This window comes from Strix uralensis, chromosome 12, assembly GCF_047716275.1.
Source record: "Strix uralensis isolate ZFMK-TIS-50842 chromosome 12, bStrUra1, whole genome shotgun sequence".
Taxonomy (NCBI): domain Eukaryota; kingdom Metazoa; phylum Chordata; class Aves; order Strigiformes; family Strigidae; genus Strix; species Strix uralensis.
In genome coordinates, this window is record NC_133983.1 from 3,175,294 (window position 1) to 3,196,563 (window position 21,270).

At 45.6% G+C, this 21,270-nt stretch overlaps 1 protein-coding gene across 3 annotated transcripts; it reads left to right on the forward strand.

The window, feature by feature from the left end:
• Positions 1–3: 3 nt before the first annotated feature.
• CMTR2 (cap methyltransferase 2) lies at positions 4–8,951 on the forward strand. 3 transcript variants are annotated; one of them, XM_074882106.1, is made up of 2 exons: positions 4–65; positions 1,974–8,951. In XM_074882106.1, the coding sequence occupies exon 2, from the start codon at positions 1,993–1,995 to the stop codon at positions 4,285–4,287; it is 2,295 nt and encodes a 764-aa protein (XP_074738207.1). In that variant the 5' UTR covers positions 4–65; positions 1,974–1,992; the 3' UTR covers positions 4,288–8,951. The 3 variants fall into 3 exon arrangements, with proteins under 3 accessions (XP_074738207.1, XP_074738208.1, XP_074738209.1); XM_074882107.1 differs by lacking the exon at positions 4–65 and adding an exon at positions 186–208; XM_074882108.1 differs by lacking the exon at positions 4–65 and adding an exon at positions 788–809.
• The last annotated feature ends 12,319 nt before the right edge of the window (positions 8,952–21,270 follow it).

The following is a 21,270-nucleotide window of genomic DNA, read 5'->3' on the forward strand; positions in this document are numbered from 1 at the left end:
CGGGGCCGGGCGGCGGAGCGAGGGGGCCGGGCCTTGCCCCGCCTGCCGCCGCCGCAGCCCGCCGGGTAAGAGCGGGGGCTCCTCTAGGCCGCGCGGCAACCGCGGCCTCGCGTAGCGAGCGGGCGGCGCGGGGAGAAGCCTCCGCCGGGCACGGCTCTACGAGCGGCCGGGGAGGAGGGAGGCGGCCAGGCCGCGCTGGGGCGGGGCGGTAAGGGGAGAGCGGGGTTCCCCGGGGAGCCCCCAGCGGGTGCCGGGGCTGGCGGCGGGGGAGGGCAGAGCCGAGGGGGAGCGGGTGTGCGGGGCAGGGGCGCGGCGGGGCGGGGAGGAGCCCAGAGCCCTTTAGCAGGCGTGAATCGAGTCCAGGCCAGCGGGGACTGCAAATAATTATAAAAAAGAAAAAAGCAGGCGATTGTCTGCCAGTTTCCTTGTCGTGCTTTGGGTGATAGCTTGTTCAGGGATTTGCTGGTGTGAGCTGTAATTAAAAGGCCATTCTCACAGTTTGTATTTAAAAATGAAGTAAAACTGGGTTAGGGCACAGTGGTCTTTCCCTTAGTTTCCCTCCTCTCCCCAGCATGTTGAGAAGGGCCTAGGTTAAAGCCAAAATGCACCTGCATAAAGGAAAGTGAAACTAAATATGCTTACTGAAAGGCAATTGAATTGGGGAAATGAGAGATGAAACTTCACCCCTAAGTACAAACCATGTGTTTCTCCGCAGCGGGCTGATGGTTATGAGGGGGGATGGCTGTGGTGGTGGTGGGACGGTGGCCTGACATGCTGTGTGGATTCACGGGGAAGAGTAAAGTATTTAGGTTGGACATTCTTTGTCCCGTTTGCTTCTAAAGTTTCTCAACTCTTCTCCAACGTTTTTTCACACTAAACTGTTTTGTAACACTTAAGATTATTGTATTTTGCTTCTGAGGAAATGGGGTGGTTTGGGGGGATGGTTAAAATGATACACTGAGGGATTTTGTGTCTCTTGTGGTAATTTTGATGATTTTGCTTAAATGAACATCTTGGTTTTGAAGAGATTGCTGGCTGGCTGATTAGTGAACCCAACTTCTGCCTTGTGTGCTTTGTGCTGTGCGCTGGACTGTGCAGCAGACTCGGTAGCTTTGCGTGAAGTATGCTTGTGTTAGTCTGCTGTTACCCACTCAGAGCACAACACTTCGCGCTACTTTCTTCTTTAACATCAAGCATGAGTTAGCATTGCCCATGGATGCAAGAAAGTCTTTTCTCACTTTGGGATCATCACTGTTTTTCCAGTAGGGAGAGCATGGCATAAGGATTTGCACAGGCCTGGCAGGGAGCTGTAATGCTGAGCACAGGAAAGGTTTTGCTTGCAGGCTGGTGTTAAACCCCTCACCAGGGTCTCTTCAGCTTAAGGGGCTGTTAGCAAGGGTGCCGGGGCTGGGGGGGCTCTCCCAACATCACACTGGGCTAGGTGGAAGAGGTGTGAGGGTTCGCTCTTGGGAAATAGGAGGAGCAGGTCTGCTCCCTCTCAAAGCTGTCTTTGCTTGGGGCTCCTCATTCTTCATACTTTGATCTCTTGGATAAATACTACGATAATCAGATGAAAAGATTTCTGTGCCACTTGTTTAATTTGTATCACTTGTGGTCTGTTCTCTTTTGTGACCGAGAGAGATACTTGTGTTTAAGTGTTTAGACCTATAAAGTGAGCACAGTGTTTAGAGGCCGATGAAGAGCCGAAGCAGCAGCCAACTCTTCTTCGCTTTCTGTGTAAATAGCACGAAGGGTGATTGAACCTCCGGACCTCCTGATTTCCAAATAGCCTTATTCAGGATAGCCCTCATTTATTTTCCTCATTGGGGCATGATTCTGTGAAACATTTCTCTCATATTCTAGAATACAGAGGTTAAGCATGAGAAATTTTTATTTTTTTAAAAAAAGCTCTGCTTATTTATATGCATGTATGATTGGAGTGACATTGTTTCTTCTCCCATGCTGTTCTCCAGATTGTGAATCAATCCAAGAATGAACAAATGTAAGAAGCCTTATGTTGACCAGACTAGAAACCTTGAAAAGTTCAGTCCTGAAATTCTTTCTGAAATTGAGAAGCTCTTTGAAAAGAAGTTTACTTACACTAAGCCAGTGAATAATGAATGGCAGCTCCCAGATCCCAGTGATGCTTTTACATGTGATCACAAGGAATTCAGCTCACTCCTGGCTCTGAAGGACTCAATGAATGAAGTGAAGAATCAGCTGAGTGATAAGAACCTGGATGAATGGCATCAGCATACCTCATTTACCAATAAAGCAGGGAAAATAATTCCTCATGTGAAGAAATCTGTGAATGCCGAGCTGTGTACCCAGGCGTGGTGCAAGTTTCATGAGATCCTGTGCAGTTTTCCTCTTCTCCCCGAAGAAGCTCTTCAGGACGGAGAACTGAATTCTGTCCACCTCTGTGAAGCACCTGGAGCTTTTATCGCCAGTCTCAATCACTACTTGAAATCCCACCATGTCCCATGCGACTGGAATTGGGTAGCTAATACTTTAAACCCGTATCATGAAGCAAATGACACTCTTACAATGATCATGGATGACCGTCTTATGGCAAATACATTGCCTTGGTGGTACTTTGGCCCAGATAACACTGGTGATGTGATGACATTGAAACATCTAACAGGGCTTCAGAACTTTGTAAGTAATATGGCCACAGTTCACTTGGTAACTGCTGATGGCAGCTTTGATTGCCAGGGAAATCCAGGAGAACAGGAGGCTCTTGTCTCTCCCCTTCATTACTGTGAAACAGTCACTGCTTTAATGATCCTGGGCACTGGAGGTTCCTTTGTTTTGAAGATGTTCACGCTGTTTGAACACTGTTCTACCAATCTGCTCTTTCTGCTAAACTGCTCTTTTGAGGAGGTCCATGTCTTTAAGCCAGCCACTAGCAAAGCTGGAAACTCAGAGGCCTATGTGATTTGTCTTCGTTATATGGGCAGAGAAAGCATTCATCTGCTGCTTTCTAAGATGATACAGAACTTTGGAACAGAAATGGTCAACAAAGCACTTTTTCCCCAGCATATGCTACCGGAATCTTTTCTTAAAATACATGAAGAGTGTTGCATGTTCTTTCACAAGTGCCAGGTAGAGACTATCTCTGAGAACATCCATCTCTTTGAGCGCATGGAAGAAGCAGAGCAGACAAAACTGAATGAGTTGAGAGATTGTGCAGTAGAGTTCTTCATGCAAAGACTTCATATGAAACCCATTGCCAGAAATAACTGGCTTGTCAAGAAATCTCAGACTGGATGCAGCATGAATGCGAAATGGTTTGGACAAAGAAACAAATATTTTAGTACCTACAATGAAAGGAAGATGCTGGAAACCCTTACGTGGAATGATAAAGTGGCAAAGGGCTATTTTAATCACTGGGCTGAAGAACATAGTTTAAATAATGCTGGAAAAATGTGCATCCTGGAGGGATTGTCTTGTAACCTTGAGTGTAGCTTGTGGTACATTTTGGAAGGCAAAAGACTACCAGTGGTAAAATGTTCTCCGTTTTGTGATGGTCAAGTTTTGGAAAATCTTAATGAAGCTATGAACGAGTTGGCGCGGGGGAGGCTGAAAAGCAGACAAATGCTGCAGACTTGTCAATCCTGTGAAGTTCTTCCTGGGGAACTGATACTGGCAGAAGTGTCTGACCTTTCCAGCTGTCATCAGGAAGTCCTAAATGAAAGATGTAGTGACCAATTCAAGTGCCTTGTGGTGGACTTTCCATTCCTCTGTGATACTGAAAGCCAACCCAGTATGGAAATAAAGCTCCTGGACTCAGCCACACTGCTGACTTTCAGCTTCTCTTTGCTTTACGACGGAGAACCAAAGTACCAGCAGCAGCTTTTGGAGTGTGTTCTGCATTCATTGAATCAGCTTACAGTGGGAGATGCGTTGATTTTGCCTATTCTCTCTTGCTTTACACGCTTCACAGCTGGCCTGGTCTTTATACTGCACTGCTGTTTCAGATGCGTCACATTTGCTTGTCCGACCTCCCATGAGCCTCTAAGGACTAGTGCTGCTTTGCTGTGCATTGGTTACCGAGGCCTCCCAAATCCAGTTGTTGAATATCTGCAGCATCTGAGTAAACTGATGAGCTCTTTACTAGACTCAGACTCTCCCCAGCAGGTTTTGCAGTTTGTGCCTATGGAGGTTCTCCTCCAGAGCAAACTGTTGGACTTCTTATGGGATTTAAACACAGCCATTGCAAAGAGACAACTCCATTTGATTGTGCAAGCTAAACAGCAGCAAATGACTAGCAATATTTCACTTTAGAATAATTCTAGAATTGAGCAAGTTGCTGCTGCTAGACCTTGTTTCACAGGCGGGTAGAAGGTGTTAAAAACATTGTTAATGCGGAGGTAATGTTACTGTAAAACCTTGGTGTGACATTGTGACTGTTGGGAGGATGTTTTGAGCTATCAATCCCACTTGCACCATATTGGCCTGTCGTACAGTAGCCTGAGGTTTTAATCTTGGGCATGGGGGACTTGGGAGAGACAGTGATTGAAGCGGAGAAACTGTCTGTCCTCTGTCACAGCACTATCTGAGCAAATTCCGTTGTGTACCACCCGGGTCAGAAGTGTGGCCTTCATGGTGAGCGGTGCTATGGTGATTTGTACCTGTTGCATCAGGCCAGACAATGGGGGACCCCCTTGTGTGACATTAACCCTCTTCTGTGGAGCAAAACGTGGGAGTTTTGACACACCTGTGTACTTTTCCAGGGTTTGTAGAAGCCGAAATGTGAGGTTTGGGCCAGAATGCTCAGCAGTGTGCAAGCCTGATGTAAGACTTGAGGGATGAGTGTCTTGTGAGCAGGTAGCTGTCTCACAAAGGCTGGGTTAAAAATGACAGCCTGTAGGCAGTAGCAGAGGTGTCCAGGGATAGATGCTCTTTGGTTTTAATTTTGTTTATGTGAAGAGCAGCAGGCTGTATGGTTTTTGACAGGTTATTGTATGGTTTTGTCTCCCCATCAATGAATGGGCTGTTAGAAAGTTATTTTTAAGTGGCTTATGGGTGTTCCTTAAAATAATTTGAGACTCCTGAGTGAAAGCGAAGACTTGCATCTGTCTATTGCAGCAGCTATTAATGAGGAACTGCACATGTTTTTCAGGCTAAAAATGTGATCATGCACAGATTTGTATATCAAGAAATGCTTTGGGTACTGCTGGAGGAGCATTAAGCTGAAGAAATATGTGATGACTTTCTTTGGGAAAGTATGATTAAGATTTCAGTTGGTTCCCCTTAAGGATAAAAATGATGAAGTTGGTAACTGACTGTTCCTTTAAAGGAGTCAAACTTTATTTTCCATATTGATCCTTTGAGAGCTGAATTTTGAGGCCTAACTTGCGTATATTAACGTTTAGTTTTAAGTTTGTAGTGTACATGGAACAACCTGCTCAGAGGGAGAAATGATGTTTAAAGGAAAAATGACTTTGATGGGTGCAAGATCTTGTAGAAAAAGGTCAAAAGAATGGAGTTAGCAAGCAGGAAAACCTACTCTCCTGATAAATTACCAGTCACCTTCTGGAAGCACTTCTAATTATATAATGTGAGAGCTTGAAGGATAGTTGATTACTGGTAAGGGATTAAAAGCACTGCTGAAAAACTGTTTTGTCTGGAGGTGCTGCACATTTAATAGGCTTTCTTGCCACGTTGATCGGGGCAGAGTTTAATGCATTTAACAGTTCATTTTTATTTAAGAACTTGATAGGTGAATGAATTGGTGGCTCAGGTCTGACTAATTCACAACATTTTCTAAAAATCTTGCTTTTTATACTTGCATGTAAATAGAAGCTACCTAACAAAAGCTTCTGAGATTGGCCGTTGTCCATTTTAATTTATTTAAATGAACTCGCTCTTTTTGCTATGAGCTGAGTCATGCTTCCTCTTTCAGACCAGGAAGGAAGGGAACAGAGGCTACAGTCTGGGAGATATATGCAGTAATAGCTTCTCCTGTAAATCATTTTTGAACCTGTAAACTCAAGAGTGCAAGCAGGGCCACAGATTAATTTCACTGAGGAATAAAAAAGAAATACTGAAAACGGCAATAAAGAAGAGGGGAAGAAATATTGTACAAGAACAGATGATGAGACAGTATCAAAGATCACCTGTAGAAGTCATCTTTATCTCAAACAAAAAGCAGGATAAAAATACTGTCCACCAAAGACACCCCTGTGTCTCTGCCACTGCTTCAGAGGTGATTAATGCTTCTGAAACTCCCGCTGAGCTGAAGCATTTGAAAAGATACCTCTAAAGCAGGGGTAAATGAGATATTGCAGGTGCATGGGTGCGCTTACACTCGGCTGTGAGTAGCCAGAAGCATCTCATCTAGTAGGTACTTAAATAACTTGGGTTTTTTCTTACTAACATTAGTCTAATATTTTAAAATTATTGTTCTATAGGTAAAGTAAAATCCTGAGGTGACTGACAGACCGTGAGAGAAAATGCATTTATTTTTTCAAGCTTTTCTTGGTCTGTTCTGTACCTCAGACAAGCTATGCAGACTTCCATGAGATTCCTCCCATCCCATCGTTCCCCGTATCATCAGACAGTCTCCCTTTTTTCATAAATTTTTAGGAGAAAACATTTTAGATGGTCACAAAGCTTCGGGGGAGTTAGGACTGTGTACTTACTGAGCTAGTGGGGATGCATAATCCCTCTGTTTGGAAGTAAACCCCAAAAAATGTGTGCAAGCCCTCCTGTGGAAAGCCAGATCTCTAAACCAAAGGAAATCCAATGTCCTGTGGATCCTGATGCCTGATCTGCTCTGGAACTTTTTTGTTGGCAGACATGGGCCGATGACAGGAGAAATGCTTTGACAGCAGCTGCTCCTGTTAAAAAGAAAGGATGTGGTTTGGAGAGTCTTTTTTAATTACTGTTGTTGTCTTAATGGCAGGAGTGTCAAAGTCAGGAATGACACTTGTCCTTTTAATTGTGAGAATCCTGCATTGTCCTAGCTGTCGTTAGACCAAAGATTTCTTTGAGAAGTGACAGTTAATTTCTGTTGTGGCTTTTGGAATATGTAAGAACCCAAGGGAAGAATGTATTAACCTTTGTGGAGAGGGTCTGACGACTCCTGCCTTCATCGAGGCTGTCAGTTTTTGGCCAGTTTGATTTGATTTTGTGTGACACCTGATAAAGTGTCCTAGTATCCCGACTGCTTTTAAGTTGTTTTTTCACCTGTTCAAAGATGAACTGGGCATTGGTTTTCATAATTAGGACCTTCAGGTTTCACACGTGGGAAAAATAGAGGGGGTGGAGAGAATAAGCTGGTTATGATGTGATCAAGATTCATGCAAACTTGAGGTAAACTTAGTTTTGTAGCCCTGCTGTTACAGGTTTCCAATGAAGGACCAATATCTAGGCCCAGTGATTAGCTGTGAGCTACATTATTTCTCTGAAACTTTTTGGATCTTTTGTTTTAAGCCAGCATAACATTTTGAAATCAATTGAATGAGGGTTGAATGAACTGGGTACTCCACTAAGTGAAAATGCTGATTTTTTTTTTTTTTTTTTAAAGTTGAGTTCCATTAAAGTTAAGAGACTTGCTACTAATTTTACTAATTTTGTATTGTATTTAGATTCATCTGGATGTGCACAGATTGTATGTGTTCTTGCCACTGACTTTCCAATTTAATTTCTACAAAACATAATGAGATTTATAGTATGAAATTCGGTAGTCTATTAAAATGGTACTAATTGGTGTCTATTCATCTTAATTTAAGCTGGATCTATCAAATTACTGGTTCTAATAGTAGGATATGTAGCAGAACTCTATTCCATTAGAAAAACAATTTGGGACTTAACAGGAAGGGATTAATACTGCCTTTGTAGAAGGTAGGAGAAAAGAAAAACACCCTGATTTCTGGGCTGTGAGCTGGGTGCTTTAGGATGCAGAATAACATTCGGGCCTTGCTTCACTGGAAGCAAGAGTTGACCAGTAAGCTAAAACCTCACTGCCTCCTGTTACCATCCCTAAAACCGTCTTTTGATATCCCTTTAATTTACACTTGATTTAATTCTTAATGGTAAAGCAGGGGAAATCCTGTGTCGTTGTCTTACCATTTGGGTGGTATGAAATGAGGGTGTTTATCGGTACTTCTCCCCATTTCTCATTTTTTAAACAAGAGCCTCTAAATTTCACCTCGTAGCCTTTGAATATCACTCTCTTTTTTTTTAGCACTTCAGTAAGCAAAGACTGAGATTAAAATTTCCTTGCCAAAGTCTGGTAATGGTTTCTCCATCTCGTTCTTGCAACTGTTTTTGTGAATGCCATGCAGATATCCTTAGTTCCAGTTCTTTGTGCACTTCAGTCACTTGACAGAAAGATCAAATGGAGCTGTTTATGCCAGAAAAGCGCTCAGCCTGTGGCTGTTCATTGCTTACTCTTTAGGCAATAATTTGGATTGCCATTGAGCCCTCTCTTGTGACTCCTTGTGGGTCCGGAGCTGATTTCAAGACTTAAGAATGAAATTTGCTAGAAGAATTAGCCAGTGGCTGTAGACACTTATGCTTATAAAAAGCAGAACTTTTAGGAGACCTATAAATGCAGGAGACACTTCCACCAGCCAGGAGAGGCTCATATAACATGCAGCTGGCAGGATTTACTAGCCTTTCCTTGCTAAAAATTCTTTTAAAAAGGCTTTGAGGCATAACCACCTGAAGAAACAGTTCATCAGTTGTGTGCACCTTTCTTGTACACACGGATATGTTCGTGTTTGCACATGTGGAAACCCCCAAGACTGTACAGCTATGAAGCTTTTGCTTTGTAACTAATCCATGTGTGCTTTTGTTTTGAAAGATGTGTATATTTTTCTAAGTAGATGAAGGGATGTTGGTTTACATGGCTATTGCATATTTTCACTTGGTCTGCAACTGAGTGATAAAAGACCTTTTTTTAAAAGAAAGGAAAATAAATGTTATTTGGAGAAAGGAAAGTATTTTATTTTAGGTTTTAAATATTGCTATTTCATAGAATCATAGAATCACAGAATCATAGAATGGTTTGGGTTGGAAGAGACCTTAAACATCATCTAGTCCCACCCCCCCGCCATGGGCAGGGACACCTTCCACTAGCCCAGGTTGCCCAAAGTCCCGTCCAACCTGGCTTGAACCCTTCCAGGGAGGGGGCAGCCACAGCTTCTCTGGGCAACCTGTGCCAGTGTCTCACTGCCCTCACAGTAAAAAATTTTTTCCTTATATCTAATCTAAATCTTCCCTCTTCCAGTTTAAAGCCGTTACCCCTCGTCCTATCCCTACACTCCCCGATAGAGTCCCTCCCCAGCTTTCCTGTAGCCCCTTTTGGTTACTGGGAGGCCTCTATAAGGTCTCCCCGGAGCTTTCTCTTCTCCAGGCTGAACACCCCCAACTCTCTCAGCCTGTCCTCACAGGGGAGGTGCTCCAGCCCCCTGATCATCCTCGTGGCCTCCTCCGGACCCACTCAAGCAGGTCCATGTCCTTCTGGCGTTGGGGATCCCAGAGCTGGACACAGCACTGCAGGGGGGGTCTCACCAGAGCAGAGTAGAGGGGGAGAATCCCCTCCCTTGACCTGCTGGCCACACTTCTCTTGGTGCAGCCCAGGACACTGTTGGCTTTCTGGGCTGTGAGGCACGTTGCTATCTCATAGTCATTTTTCCATCCACTAATACCCCAAAGTCCTTCTCCTTGGGGCTGCTCTCCATCCACTCCTTGCCCAGCCTGTATTTGTGCTTGGGATTGCCCCGACCCATGTGCAGGACCTTGCCCTTGGCCTTGTTGAACTCCATGAGGTTTGCACGGTTCCACCTCTCCAGCCTGTCCAGGTCCCTCTGGATGGCACGTCCCTTCCCTCCAGCATGTCGACCGCACCACACAGCTCGGTGTCATCACGAACTTGCTGAGGGTGCCTCGATCCCACTGTCCGTGTCACTGACAAAGGTGTTAAACAGCGCCGGTCCCAGCACTGACCCGAGGAACGCCACTCGTCACTGCTCTCCACTGGGACATCGAGCTGTTGACCACAAGTCTTTGAGTGTGACTGTCGAGCCAATTCCTTATCCCCTGACTGGTCCATCCATCAAATCCATGTCTGTCCAATTTAGAGTCAAGGATGTCATGTGGGACAGTGTCAAATGCTTTGTTCATATTCAGGTGGGTGATGCCAGTTGCTCTACCCTTATCCACGAACACTGTAACCCTGTTGTAGAAGGCCCCCAGATTCATCAGGCAAGATTTGTCCTCAGTGAAGCCATGTTGGCTGTCACCAATCACCTCCTTATTTTGCATGTGCCCTCGTATAGTTTCCAGGAGGATCTGCTCTATGATCTTGCTGGGCACAGAGGTGAGACTGACTGACCTGTAGTTCCCAGGGTCTCCTTTTTATTTCCCTTTTTAAAAATGGGGGTTAAGTTTCCCCTTTTCCAGTCAGTGGGAACTTCACCATGGTGCCACAAGTTATCAAATATGATGACTAGTCTTAGCCACTTCATCTGCCAGTTCCCTCAGGACCCACGGATGCATCTCATCAGGTGCCATGGACTGGTGCACCTTCAGGTTCCTTAGATGGTCTTGAACCTGATCATCTCCTACAGTGGGGGGGTGCTTCATTCTCCCAGTCCCTGCCTTTGCCTTCTGCGACTTGGGTGGTGTGGCCAGAGCACTTGAAGACTGATGCAAAGAAGTCATTGAGTACCTCAGCCTTCTCCATGTCCCGGGTAACCAGGTCTCCCTCTTCCTTCCACAGAGGGCGTGCATTTTCCCGAGTCTTCCTTTTATCATGGAGGTGCCTATAGAAGTTTTTCTTGTTGCCCTTGATGTTCCTGGCCAGATTTATTTCTCTCAGGGCTTTAGCTTTCCTAATCTGATCCCTGGCTGCTCAGAGAGTTCCTCTGTATTTCTCCCAGACTACCTGTCCTTGCTTCTGCCCTCTGCAGGCTTCCTTTTATGCTTGACCTTGTCCAGGAGCTCCTTGTTCATCCCTGCAGGCCTCCTGGTGTTCTTACCTGACTTCCTCTTTGTTGGGATGCATTGCTCCTGAGCTTGGAGGGGGTGATCCTTGAATATCAAGCGGCTTTCTTGGGCCCCTCTTCCCTCCAGGGCTTTATCCCATGCTACTGCCAAGCAGATCCCTGAAGAGGCCAAAGTCTGCTCTCCTGAAGTCCAGAGTAGGGAACTTGCTGCGTGTCCTCCTTGCTGCCCTAAGGTTCTTGAACTCCACTATTTCATGGTGACTACAGGCAAGGCTGCCCTTGAGTTTGGTGAGAACAAGGTGCAGCACACACCTCTCCTTGTTGGCTCCTCTGTCGCTTGGAGAAGGAAGTTACCATCAATGCATTCTAGGAACCTCCTGGATTGCTTATGCCCAGCTGTTTGTCCCTCCAGCAGATACTGGGGATGTTGAAATCCCCCATGACAACCAGGGCTTGTGAACATGAGGCTGCTCCTGTCTGTCTATAGACGGCCTCATCTGCTCAGTCTTCCTGGTCAGGTGGCCTGTAGCAGACCCCCACTAAAAATGTCTCCTGTCCCTGCCCTCCCTTTAATCCTGACCCATAAGCTCTTGGTCAGCTCCTCATCCATCCCCAGCCAGGGGTCCCTGCACTGCAGCTGGTCCCTGACATAGATGGTGACACCCCCTCCTCGTCTCCCCTGCCTGTCCTTCCTAAAGAGCCTGTAACCTTCCATTCCAACACTCCAGCCATAGGATCCCACCATGTCTCCGTGATGCCAATAAGATCATGCCTTGCAGGCATACACATGTCTCTGGCTCCTCTTGTTTATTGCCCATGCTATGTGCGTTTGCATAGAGGCATTTAAGTTGGGCCCCATGAAGCTGACTTTCTGGCTGGAATGTCTTTGTACTGCTCTTCAGGTGCTCTCCTGCTGCCCTGTGACCCCGCTCCAGGCTCTGAGCATCTATTGCTGGCACTGGCATCAAGCTGGTAGGAGTGGGATGGAACGGGGTTCCCCTCCCCCAGAAATTTTAGTTTAAAGCCCTCTTCACCAGCTTGGCAAGCCTATTGCTGAAGATGCTCTTCACCTTCTGACAGTTGGACCCCAACAGCCCCCTGCAGCCCAGGTTTCTCAAAGCGAGTCCCATGGTCTAAGTAGCCGAGCCCCTGGGTTTGTATATGCATTCCTATGTATGTGTGCTGTTCTGATACCTTGATACCCTCATAGCTAGTAGGTGTTTGTTGGGGAAATCTTTAAACTAGAAGTGGTGTTGAGCGTATGCTGAAATGCAGGACGGTGCCTCGCTTGATTTTCGTGAAGCTCTAGACTGTAAGCATTGGCTGTTAATGTCAAATGTACCGCAGGGGATGTGAGGACTTTGGAAGTGAATGGTCTTTGAAACAAGGGTCTGGGTTGGAGGAGCCCTTTAGGATTGTCAGGTTGATTTTGGTGGAAATACTGTTTAATGTGATTTTACTGAATTATAGGGACATGTAAATGGTCAGAATTGTATTCAAACTCATAAACAGTTCTATGAAATATTTGCATTCCCAATATAACAGTATCAAAACAGTGCCTAAAAACATATGAAATGATAGATTAGAAAGTACAGGGAAAATGCAGATATCTTAATTTTGCTGCTGCAGACCTTAAAAACTGCATATGTGACTTCTTCAGTCCTTAAAGTCATTTTATACAGTACATTAGGTTGATTATAAATCTTATTTGAATTTTGATAGATCTTAATATGCTAACATGCCTGCCAGTTTTTGAATTTAAATAGTTGGTGTTGAAAGCTAAGCCAAATCACTGAGCACAAAGCAAATCGGCTCTCTGCCTGGCTGTACAGATATTTAGCAAACTCTCTTTTACTGTGTTGTGTCAGCTCTTCAGTGTCCCCCAGTGAGACTGGGGAGATGAAATTTTACCTATAATACAACTCATACTTGAACTAGTGCGCCACAGTTAGTGGCCCCTTTTATTTAAACAATATTTTACCTCCGTAGGAAACTTGAACACCTCTATTAAAGTGCATCTTCATAGTGCTTTAGTAAATGAGGATGACTGTTGGTTGTTAAAGAATTGATTTATCTTAATTGGGGATAGCAGAGAGAAGTGACTGTCACTTGTTGGTGAATTGATTTGTTTAAATTGGTGGATATCAGGGAGAGGTGAATCAATATTCAAATCTTATTTGTTGCTGAAGTCAGAGGTCATTATCTGTGTAGCTAAGAGATGGATGGACCAGTGCTGCCGGATACAAATGAAAGCTCACGCGGAGGTACCCGCAGGTCCTAAGCTGTCAGGTACCTGTGCCTCAAAACAATGACCCAGTAGCCAGGCAGTAATGAAACCTCAATTAGACTAAGGAATGAAGGGACTGTGGTAGTGAAGTGCCTTTATTTAAATCTCTAGAGAGTTAAGGTGATTAAATACTTGCTTTATAATCAGTTGACTGCCTCAGGTTGACAACGGAGCACAACTCAGCGCCGTTGAGTTGAAATGTAATGAAATCTGTCTTGGGGTCACAATGAAACTCCACTCCAAGACGCCTGCTGAATAGCGACATGTCCCCTCAAATAATGATGCTCTCTGACAGATGAGTGTTCAGCAGAGGAGGGTGGGTGTGGGGCAGGAGTGCTGCTGCTGGGGACATCTGAATCACGGGAGCCATCGGAGCAGCCAGAGCTCCCTGCCTTGGTTACTGCAGCAATGCTGATAGGAGGTCCCCAGCTATGTAGCTTGAGTAAGCTACACCGCAAGCAGTGGATAGAGCCCTGCGTGGAGTAGATCAGTAGCACAGGATGCATTTGGGATTAGTGCACCTAGGACTGAGATGGCTGTAGGATTCCTAGCTGGTAGAAATGGTGATGTTCGTCAGCGGAGGCTTGCTGTCGCATCTGGAAAACACAGAGCAGCCCTTCACCTCTTAGATACTGGGTTCAGGTTTGGGCCCCTCACTACAAAAAGGCCATTGAATGACTCGAGCGTGTCCAGAGAAGGGCAACGGAGCTGGTGAAGGGTCTGGAGCACAGGTCTGATGGGGAGCGGCTGAGGGAACTGGGGGGGTTTAGTCTGGAGAAGAGGAGGCTGAGGAGAGACCTCATCGCCCTCTACAACTGCCTGAAAGGAGGGTGCAGAGAGGGGGGATGAGCCTCCTGACCCAAGTAACAAGCGATAGGACAAGAGGTAATGGCCTCAAGCTGCGCCAGGGAAGGTTTATACTAGATATCAGGAAGCATTTCTTTACAGAACGGGTTGTTGGGCATTGGAATGGGCTGCCCAGGGAGGTGGTGGAGTCCCCATCCCTGGAGGTGTGTAAGAGTAGAGTCGACATAGCGCTGAGGGATCTGGTGTAGTTGAGAACTGTCAATGTTGGGCTAATGGTTGGACTGGATGATCTTCAAGGTCCTTTCCAACCTAGACGATTCTGTGAACTGGCATTGAGTGCTAGCACAGACTGAAAGGGACCTGGCTCCAGCTAGCGTATTGGGAGTGAGAGGAGAGCTAGTTCAAAAACTTGCCTCTGCTCTGTGGGAACCCTGAAGAGGTTAGTCCTCAACTAGGGTGAGCTTGTACTTTGTGTGGAAATACCAGCGTAGGCTGGGTGTTTATTAACTGTCAGTACTATAGCCTTAACTATAAATCACAAAGTAATTTATTCCAGGGTGTTAATGAAATTTAGATTTATAGAGAAGTACAGTTATGCCTAAGATGCAGTTAATCGCACTGGTGCTGAATAAAACCTAAATTTGCTTTGTTTCCATTATGAAACAGAGCAGTATAAAGCCCATGGATTTATAGAAGTGTTTTGGCTCTTAATTATGTGACTAGTTTTGTGAAAGTTCTGTACTTGGAAACCTCCTCAAAGCTGTGGATATTGCCCAACTTTTAATTCCGGCACCTTCCACGTGGAGTAAGTATCACTGCTCTGTGTGAGAAAACCGAGAGCAGATTCTAACTGTACTTGCTCAAACTTCTGGGCAGGAGTTTGAATAGGAAGCGGATCAGCCTCAAATGTGAAATTCAGTCTGACTAGTTTCTCAGCGGGTTACAGAGGGGACAGACAGGACAGCCATTGCTCCTTAGGCTGGATGCTGGGACAGTGGAGCTAGAAGCTTCTAATGTGGAGCTAGAATGGGAGTTACAGACCTCTTCTGAGTCCTCTGGTGTGATCCTGATTAAAAAGTGTGCTTAGCTAGTGCAACAGACCTCAGAACAGCTTTGGGTCTAAGCACACGTAGTGGTTGAGAATACCTATTTACATTTCAACAACTAACTTTACTCATCACATCACTCTTTGCAGTTTTGAAGTGACCTGAAGGAAACAGTAACAGCAGCAGTCTCAGGAGCATGAGTGGAAGTAATGAAGCAGTAATTAGCAATTAATAAAATGTGGTGAAACTTATAATTTTAATAACTGCTGCACTGGCCTAGAGGTCTGGTGCTGGAGTGAAGTAGTCCCTTGGAAATCTACAACTCTGAAGCTTAATTATCATAATTTCCTTTAGATGCCATCTGGTCTTGGAGCCAACTTGTATATTTATCCTTTCCCCCGAAGGTACATGAGGTTTTAAGGACTCTAATTCTGGCTTTTCACAGCAGAGATGAAACTGAAACCAGGATTAAGATATGGGGACTGGGATGGCCTCTGTGGCTGATGTGTCATGCAGAGACTGGGAGGGCAAGGTTCTGTCAAAGTAGCCAGCAGGGTTTCAGAAAGGTGTTTGGAGACAGGAGGAACTGGGAAAAACATGGACAGAACCTCACCTGTAGTTTGCAGAGGGTTTTTTGTCTTGTTTGCAGAGGGAGTACAAATTGAGACTGTGCTGTCTGTATGCGCTTCTCTTCCCCTTCCCCCCTCAAGCCCTTCTGAACCATGTCTGGAAGATCACAGAATCGTCTAGGTTGGAAAAGACCTTGAAGATCATCCAGTCCAACCATGAACCTAACATTGACAGTTCCCAACTACACCAGATCCCTCAGCGCTGGGTCAACCCGACTCTTGAACCCCTCCAGGGATGGGGACTCCACCACCTCCCTGGGCAGCCCATTCCAACGCCCAACAACCCCTTCTGTAAAAAAATGCTTCCTGATATCTAGTCTAAACCTTCCCTGGCGCAATTTGAGGCCATTCCCTCTTGTCCTATCGCTTGTTACTTGGTTAAAGAGACTCATCCCCCCTCTCTGCACCCTCCTTTCAGGGAGTTGTAGAGGGCGATGAGGTCTCCCCTCAGCCTCCTCTTCTCCAGACTAAACCCCCCCAGTTCCCTCAGCCGCTCCCCATCAGACCTGTGCTCCAGACCCTGCACCAGCTCCGTTGCCCTTCTCTGGACACACTCAAGTCATTCAATGTCCTTTTTGTAGTGAGGGGAAAGATGTCAGGTTCTTACAGATACTGTGATAATGAAAGGCAAAGACTGCTCAGTAACCACCCTCCTGACCCGAAGTTGCCACTGGATTACTAACAACAGGCAAACCCCAGAGTCAGAGGCCAATAACTCTCTTCTGAGGAAGGACACCTGTAGTGGTGGTGATGCACAGTGGTGAAGCTGCTTGCTCCTCAGCTCTGTTGTATTGCTTTGCTTTATGCGCTGGTTTATGCCTTGCTGAGCACTGTAAGGTCAGCTCAGGTGAGAAGCCAAACTACATCATCGCTCCTTGCTCTCCTAAAGATGAGCCTGAAAGATTGTCAGATCCTGAAAACAAAGAGCCAGACACCTGCATTCCCTTCAATGCCCACCAGGTTAATCATTGATGGTAGGAGCTAGGAGCAAGTCAGGAGCATCAGGTTAGGCTGAATTATTTTTTTGTTTTTAGCTACTGGAATGCCCTATGGGCTTGAACAGAGCAAAACACTTTACAGCCAGCAAAGGTGAGAAAATGGGACATGGGAATTTTGGAAGACGTAAGTGCAATTTTAGACGTCACTCGTTTCCACTGAAGGGTTGTATTAAGGATTCAATTTTGTCTTGTGTAAATCAGTTTTAATTAATAGAGCAGATGCACCGACAATGCATCCGGAAATGAAATGGAGGAGAAAAGAAAAGAAGCAGCTGGTGCTAGTGGATGTAAATATTTGCTTTTTGGGAAGTAAAGCTCTGCAGAAACTTCAGAGATTCCATTTCAAATTCAGAAGCCTATTTCTTTCGCCTGTGGAGATATATGGAGCAGAAAAAATTAGTTAAACCATAACGCTTTGTTTGGTTCTAGTGCATGTGATGTAAGAAGCATAAGTTTTTGGAATAGGGCCAACACATGAAATCTTGGTTCCTACTGAAGTATTAAAGTCTAGCCTCTGTTGGGGCAAGATGCATTAATTTCAGAGGAGCTGTCTCTATGTGAAGAAGCCTTCCCAGGCCTCTGCAATACAGTCTTGGGTGGTAAGCATGGACAAATCAATATGCTCATTTTTGGCCCACTTGTAGCAGGGAAGGGTGCGGTGATGCTACTTCAGTAGGGCTCTACTGGCAAGCCAAGTGGAAGAAATACATATATCTCAAAGCTTCTGTTGAGGAGGTGTGGCAGGGATGGGTAGGAACTCTGATCTTCATGTGAAGCTGAGGGTTTAAAAAAAGCAAGGCATGAATTAGGGCTTTGCGTGTTTTGATGAGACCCTCCATGGTTCTGCTGTTATTTTTGAGGACTCTGCTTGAACTGCAGAAAAGCAAGTCTTTCAAACCTTCCTCACTTTCTTCCAGTATTGGACTTCTCATGAAATCCCTGGCTATTTGTATTGCTATTAGGAGAGCTTTTTGTTCTGTTTTGGTTTTTTGGTTAGTGCCTGTAACTGCCCAGAAGAATTTGAAAATGCAAGCCTAGAAGCACAAAGCACTACAGCAAATATAGAAGGTAAAAAGCAAAACAACACTAAAACCCACTTTTAATCTAAGTCATGACTGGAGAGCTGTGATGTCAAACCTGGAACTGGTGGTGCTGGAGATGGAAGACAATAAGGAGGGGTTGATCCTCACCAGGTATTTTCTACCTAGTGAACTGGGCAGTGGGGATGGAAAGGATTCCTCTAAGTAGGAAAAGTGGTAGCACAAGTATTATTCATGCTTATTGCAAGCTCTCTGAGGATAAGACAGACTTTCTTGCTCTGCAGCTTTGGAATAGTATGTCTGGATGCCTTGCCCCCAACCTTGCATGCATATATGATGGTCTCAGGTTTTGTGCCTTGATACTGAGAATGTTCCACAGCAGAGACAACACCTCAAAACAGCAGTACAACTCAGGTGGGCTGGATCTGGATCCAGGTGAAGCTCCTCTGTCCTTAAAACTTATGAAAGGAACCTTGCAGGTGTGAGGAGTGCTGCTGCTGCTGAGGGGGTTGGGTTTTCCAGACCTGGGGAGCAGATTATTACCCTGTCTGTACTGCGTTTGCATTGTGAAAGCTTGTGTACAGTAATGCCTGGCTATCTGTCACTTCTGTTTCAGAGCTCTGCTGTCAGTTATTTAATACCCTACTCTGGTTACTGTTGTCATGGTCCTGTTTTCCTTCATCCTTCACTGACCTTGGTGAGCAGCAGGCATCTGAAGGTGGTGATGAAAATGTAATGGATCAGAAGAGGCAGCAGGACCACTGGCAGTGAAAGATTTGTCAGGTGTTCAGTGTCACAGGAGAAGCAGCTGAGGTGTTTCAGAATGGTGATCTGTTTGAAGAGGGGTCAGACAGGGTCACCAGGGCATCATGAAGTTTAATTTTGCGTGATAAAGGGATATTCCACTCTAAACTTCAGGCAAGTAAGCAGTTATTTCTTGGTATATTAAAAGCAGTTAGAATCTCTTTTACTGCTTTTGTCATTACCAGGTGTTGAATTGGCAGCTGACAACCTCAATGATCTTGCTTCTGTCTCACCACCTTCCACATCACACATGCTAGTTTTGTCTGTTTAGGCTGCGTGCATTTCTAAAGTGCCTACACACATTCCTTTCTATCCCATTGTTTCCTACAGGAAAAACTGAATTGCCAACAGTCACACTTTCAGGATCCCATCCACGACAGGTTATGGGATATGCCTGAAACTGTAGTTCAACTATACGGGGAGTTATTGCAGACCCAGAGTGTAGGGTTGGGGAGTCAAAATATTTCGACAGCGATGAAGAGGGAAGGATGGAAAGGTTTCAAACCTGTGCACACTGGGTGTGCATGTACTCGAATGCACGGCTGCACTGCCCCAAGCTGCAGAAGTTATTGTGTAGAAAAGCCCTTGGTTAGTGGAATAATTCTCTGTTGTTGAGGATTGCTGGAAACTAAATGGAAGAGGTGTTATGCTTGTGTCTGACATTTTTATTCCCTTGCTACAGCCAGGGTCACTCTGTGTCCTTAGTGTGTCCCTTTCTGGTCTTGGCCTTTTGTCTGAAGTCAGTCTGCTCAGTTTTTGTGATCCTTAATGATAAAGTAGTTCGTAGCAAAAACTAGATGTCTTCATTTGAGTTCCTGCTGATAACATAGTTCATGATTATTCTGGGGCAGGAATTGTCTCTTCTATGCTACTACGGTGCTTGTGGCTGAGTCTGGTACTTGGTCAGGGCAACCCCAACTCTGGAGATCGGTGATACCCTCTGCTGCTGACCCATCTGTGAGCCCCAGGGGGACATCCCGTACCATAAACCTGGCATCAGTTTTAACCACGCAGTCCTTGCACAAGGAGTTATTGGGACAGGACATTAAAAGCAAATGAATCTTACCTGGCTCTGATTTTCCTGACCCAGGAAATCTGTTCCCAGCGTGATCTGGCAGCAAGTACTGGGAAGTGAGTTAAGTGTAGGCGCTGATCTGCTGTATAAAAACATACCCCTCCTTGCTAAGAAGAAATGGGAAATACCTGCTCATTTAAGAATTTGTGTTACTACTGTGTGCTGGGGGTACTAGTTGGGGACTAGATACCCATTGTGTTAGTTCTGGATTGTCCCAGCAGAGCTGGTCTTGTGAAAGGTGTGGGATCACCGCTAGATCTGGGATGCAGCTTCTTTCCAGAAGAAAATGAGCACAGCTGCATGCTTTTGGCTGAACTCTGTTCTCTACAGCAGCTAGAAAAGTGACTGTAGCAAGCTGCGGGGAAGGAGAGGGCTCTCTCAAACAGATGTGAGCCCAGTGCTGGTTGGTTACTCAGGGATGCTCGGGCAGTAAAAAGAGGGGAGGGCTGTGTCGGCCTGAATCAGAGGATGGGGCACAGTCCAGGCAGTAAAGCAGGGATTTGAGTGGATAACGATAGTTTCAAATGCTTGGAGCTGCAAAGTGCTGTGGCACATGGAGGTCTGGAGAAAGGAGAGAATGGGAACTGCTGGAGTTTGAGGCTCCGAGGGCAATGAAAAATGTGCCTTCAGGCTCAGTGGACTGAGTGTGGGGGCTGTGGCAGGTGCGACGAGGCTTTGCCTGTAGCCACCAGCTTCCAGTAGCACCATAAAGTGTGCAGGGCTTAATCTGTACCTGAGCTGACTGTAAAGCATCAGGTAAACCTGTTGTCTGATGTTTAAATGCTGGGGTAACCTTGCTCTGCAAGGAAAATGGGAAGCTTTGGAGGCAATAATGTGACAACAGGAGTGCTGTAAAGCAACAAGAGGGAGCAGTTTGTTGAATTGCACCATCAGACATCACAGATATTTGATGTGACAAAGGGAATTGCTAGAGCACAGGGCAGAGGGCACAGAAATCTGTGTCCTAGGTGGCTTCTTGGGGAAGACTGACTTTTTGTCAAGGACTTGGCTTGCCTGCTTCCCACTGAGCTTTGGGATGCAGATCTCAAACCTGGCTTTATTTAGATGGAGCTCTGCTTCAGAGCTGCACTTCAAAACGTTGTGGAGAATGTACCCGCAGGGGGGACACTAATTGCCATGTATTTTGACCATAATAATATGGGGGAAAGAACAGGGGCAGCTGTAAGGAATAAATGAGATGTTATGTTTGATGACTCCCAGATCTTATTTTTCCTGGGTGTTAGGTCTGCTGTGGAAGGCAGGAGGAGGGAGTGGGAGCCTGGGTCTCCTCAGCTGTGTGGGTGCCCCTTTTTTAAATCCTGGCTCAGCAATGGGATGCTTGTTAGAAAGCAAGGATCAAGAAGGGAGACCTGGGCCAAGCTCTTGGCTGGCAGAACTGTCCTGAACTCTGTGCCCTTGTACCAAGACAGAATTTGCCTCCCAGTGCTGGAGGGCTGAGCAAATGCTCCCCATGGAAGGGAAGCAAGTTGCTCAGTCTCCCCCCTGCCCTTTCCTTTTTACTTAAGGAAAGAGGGGAAAACCCTAATGAAGATGGGATCCCTGGCACAAAAGGTGAGTCATGTGGAGTTATTTTCAAAACTTGGATTACCTCTGTGAAACCAG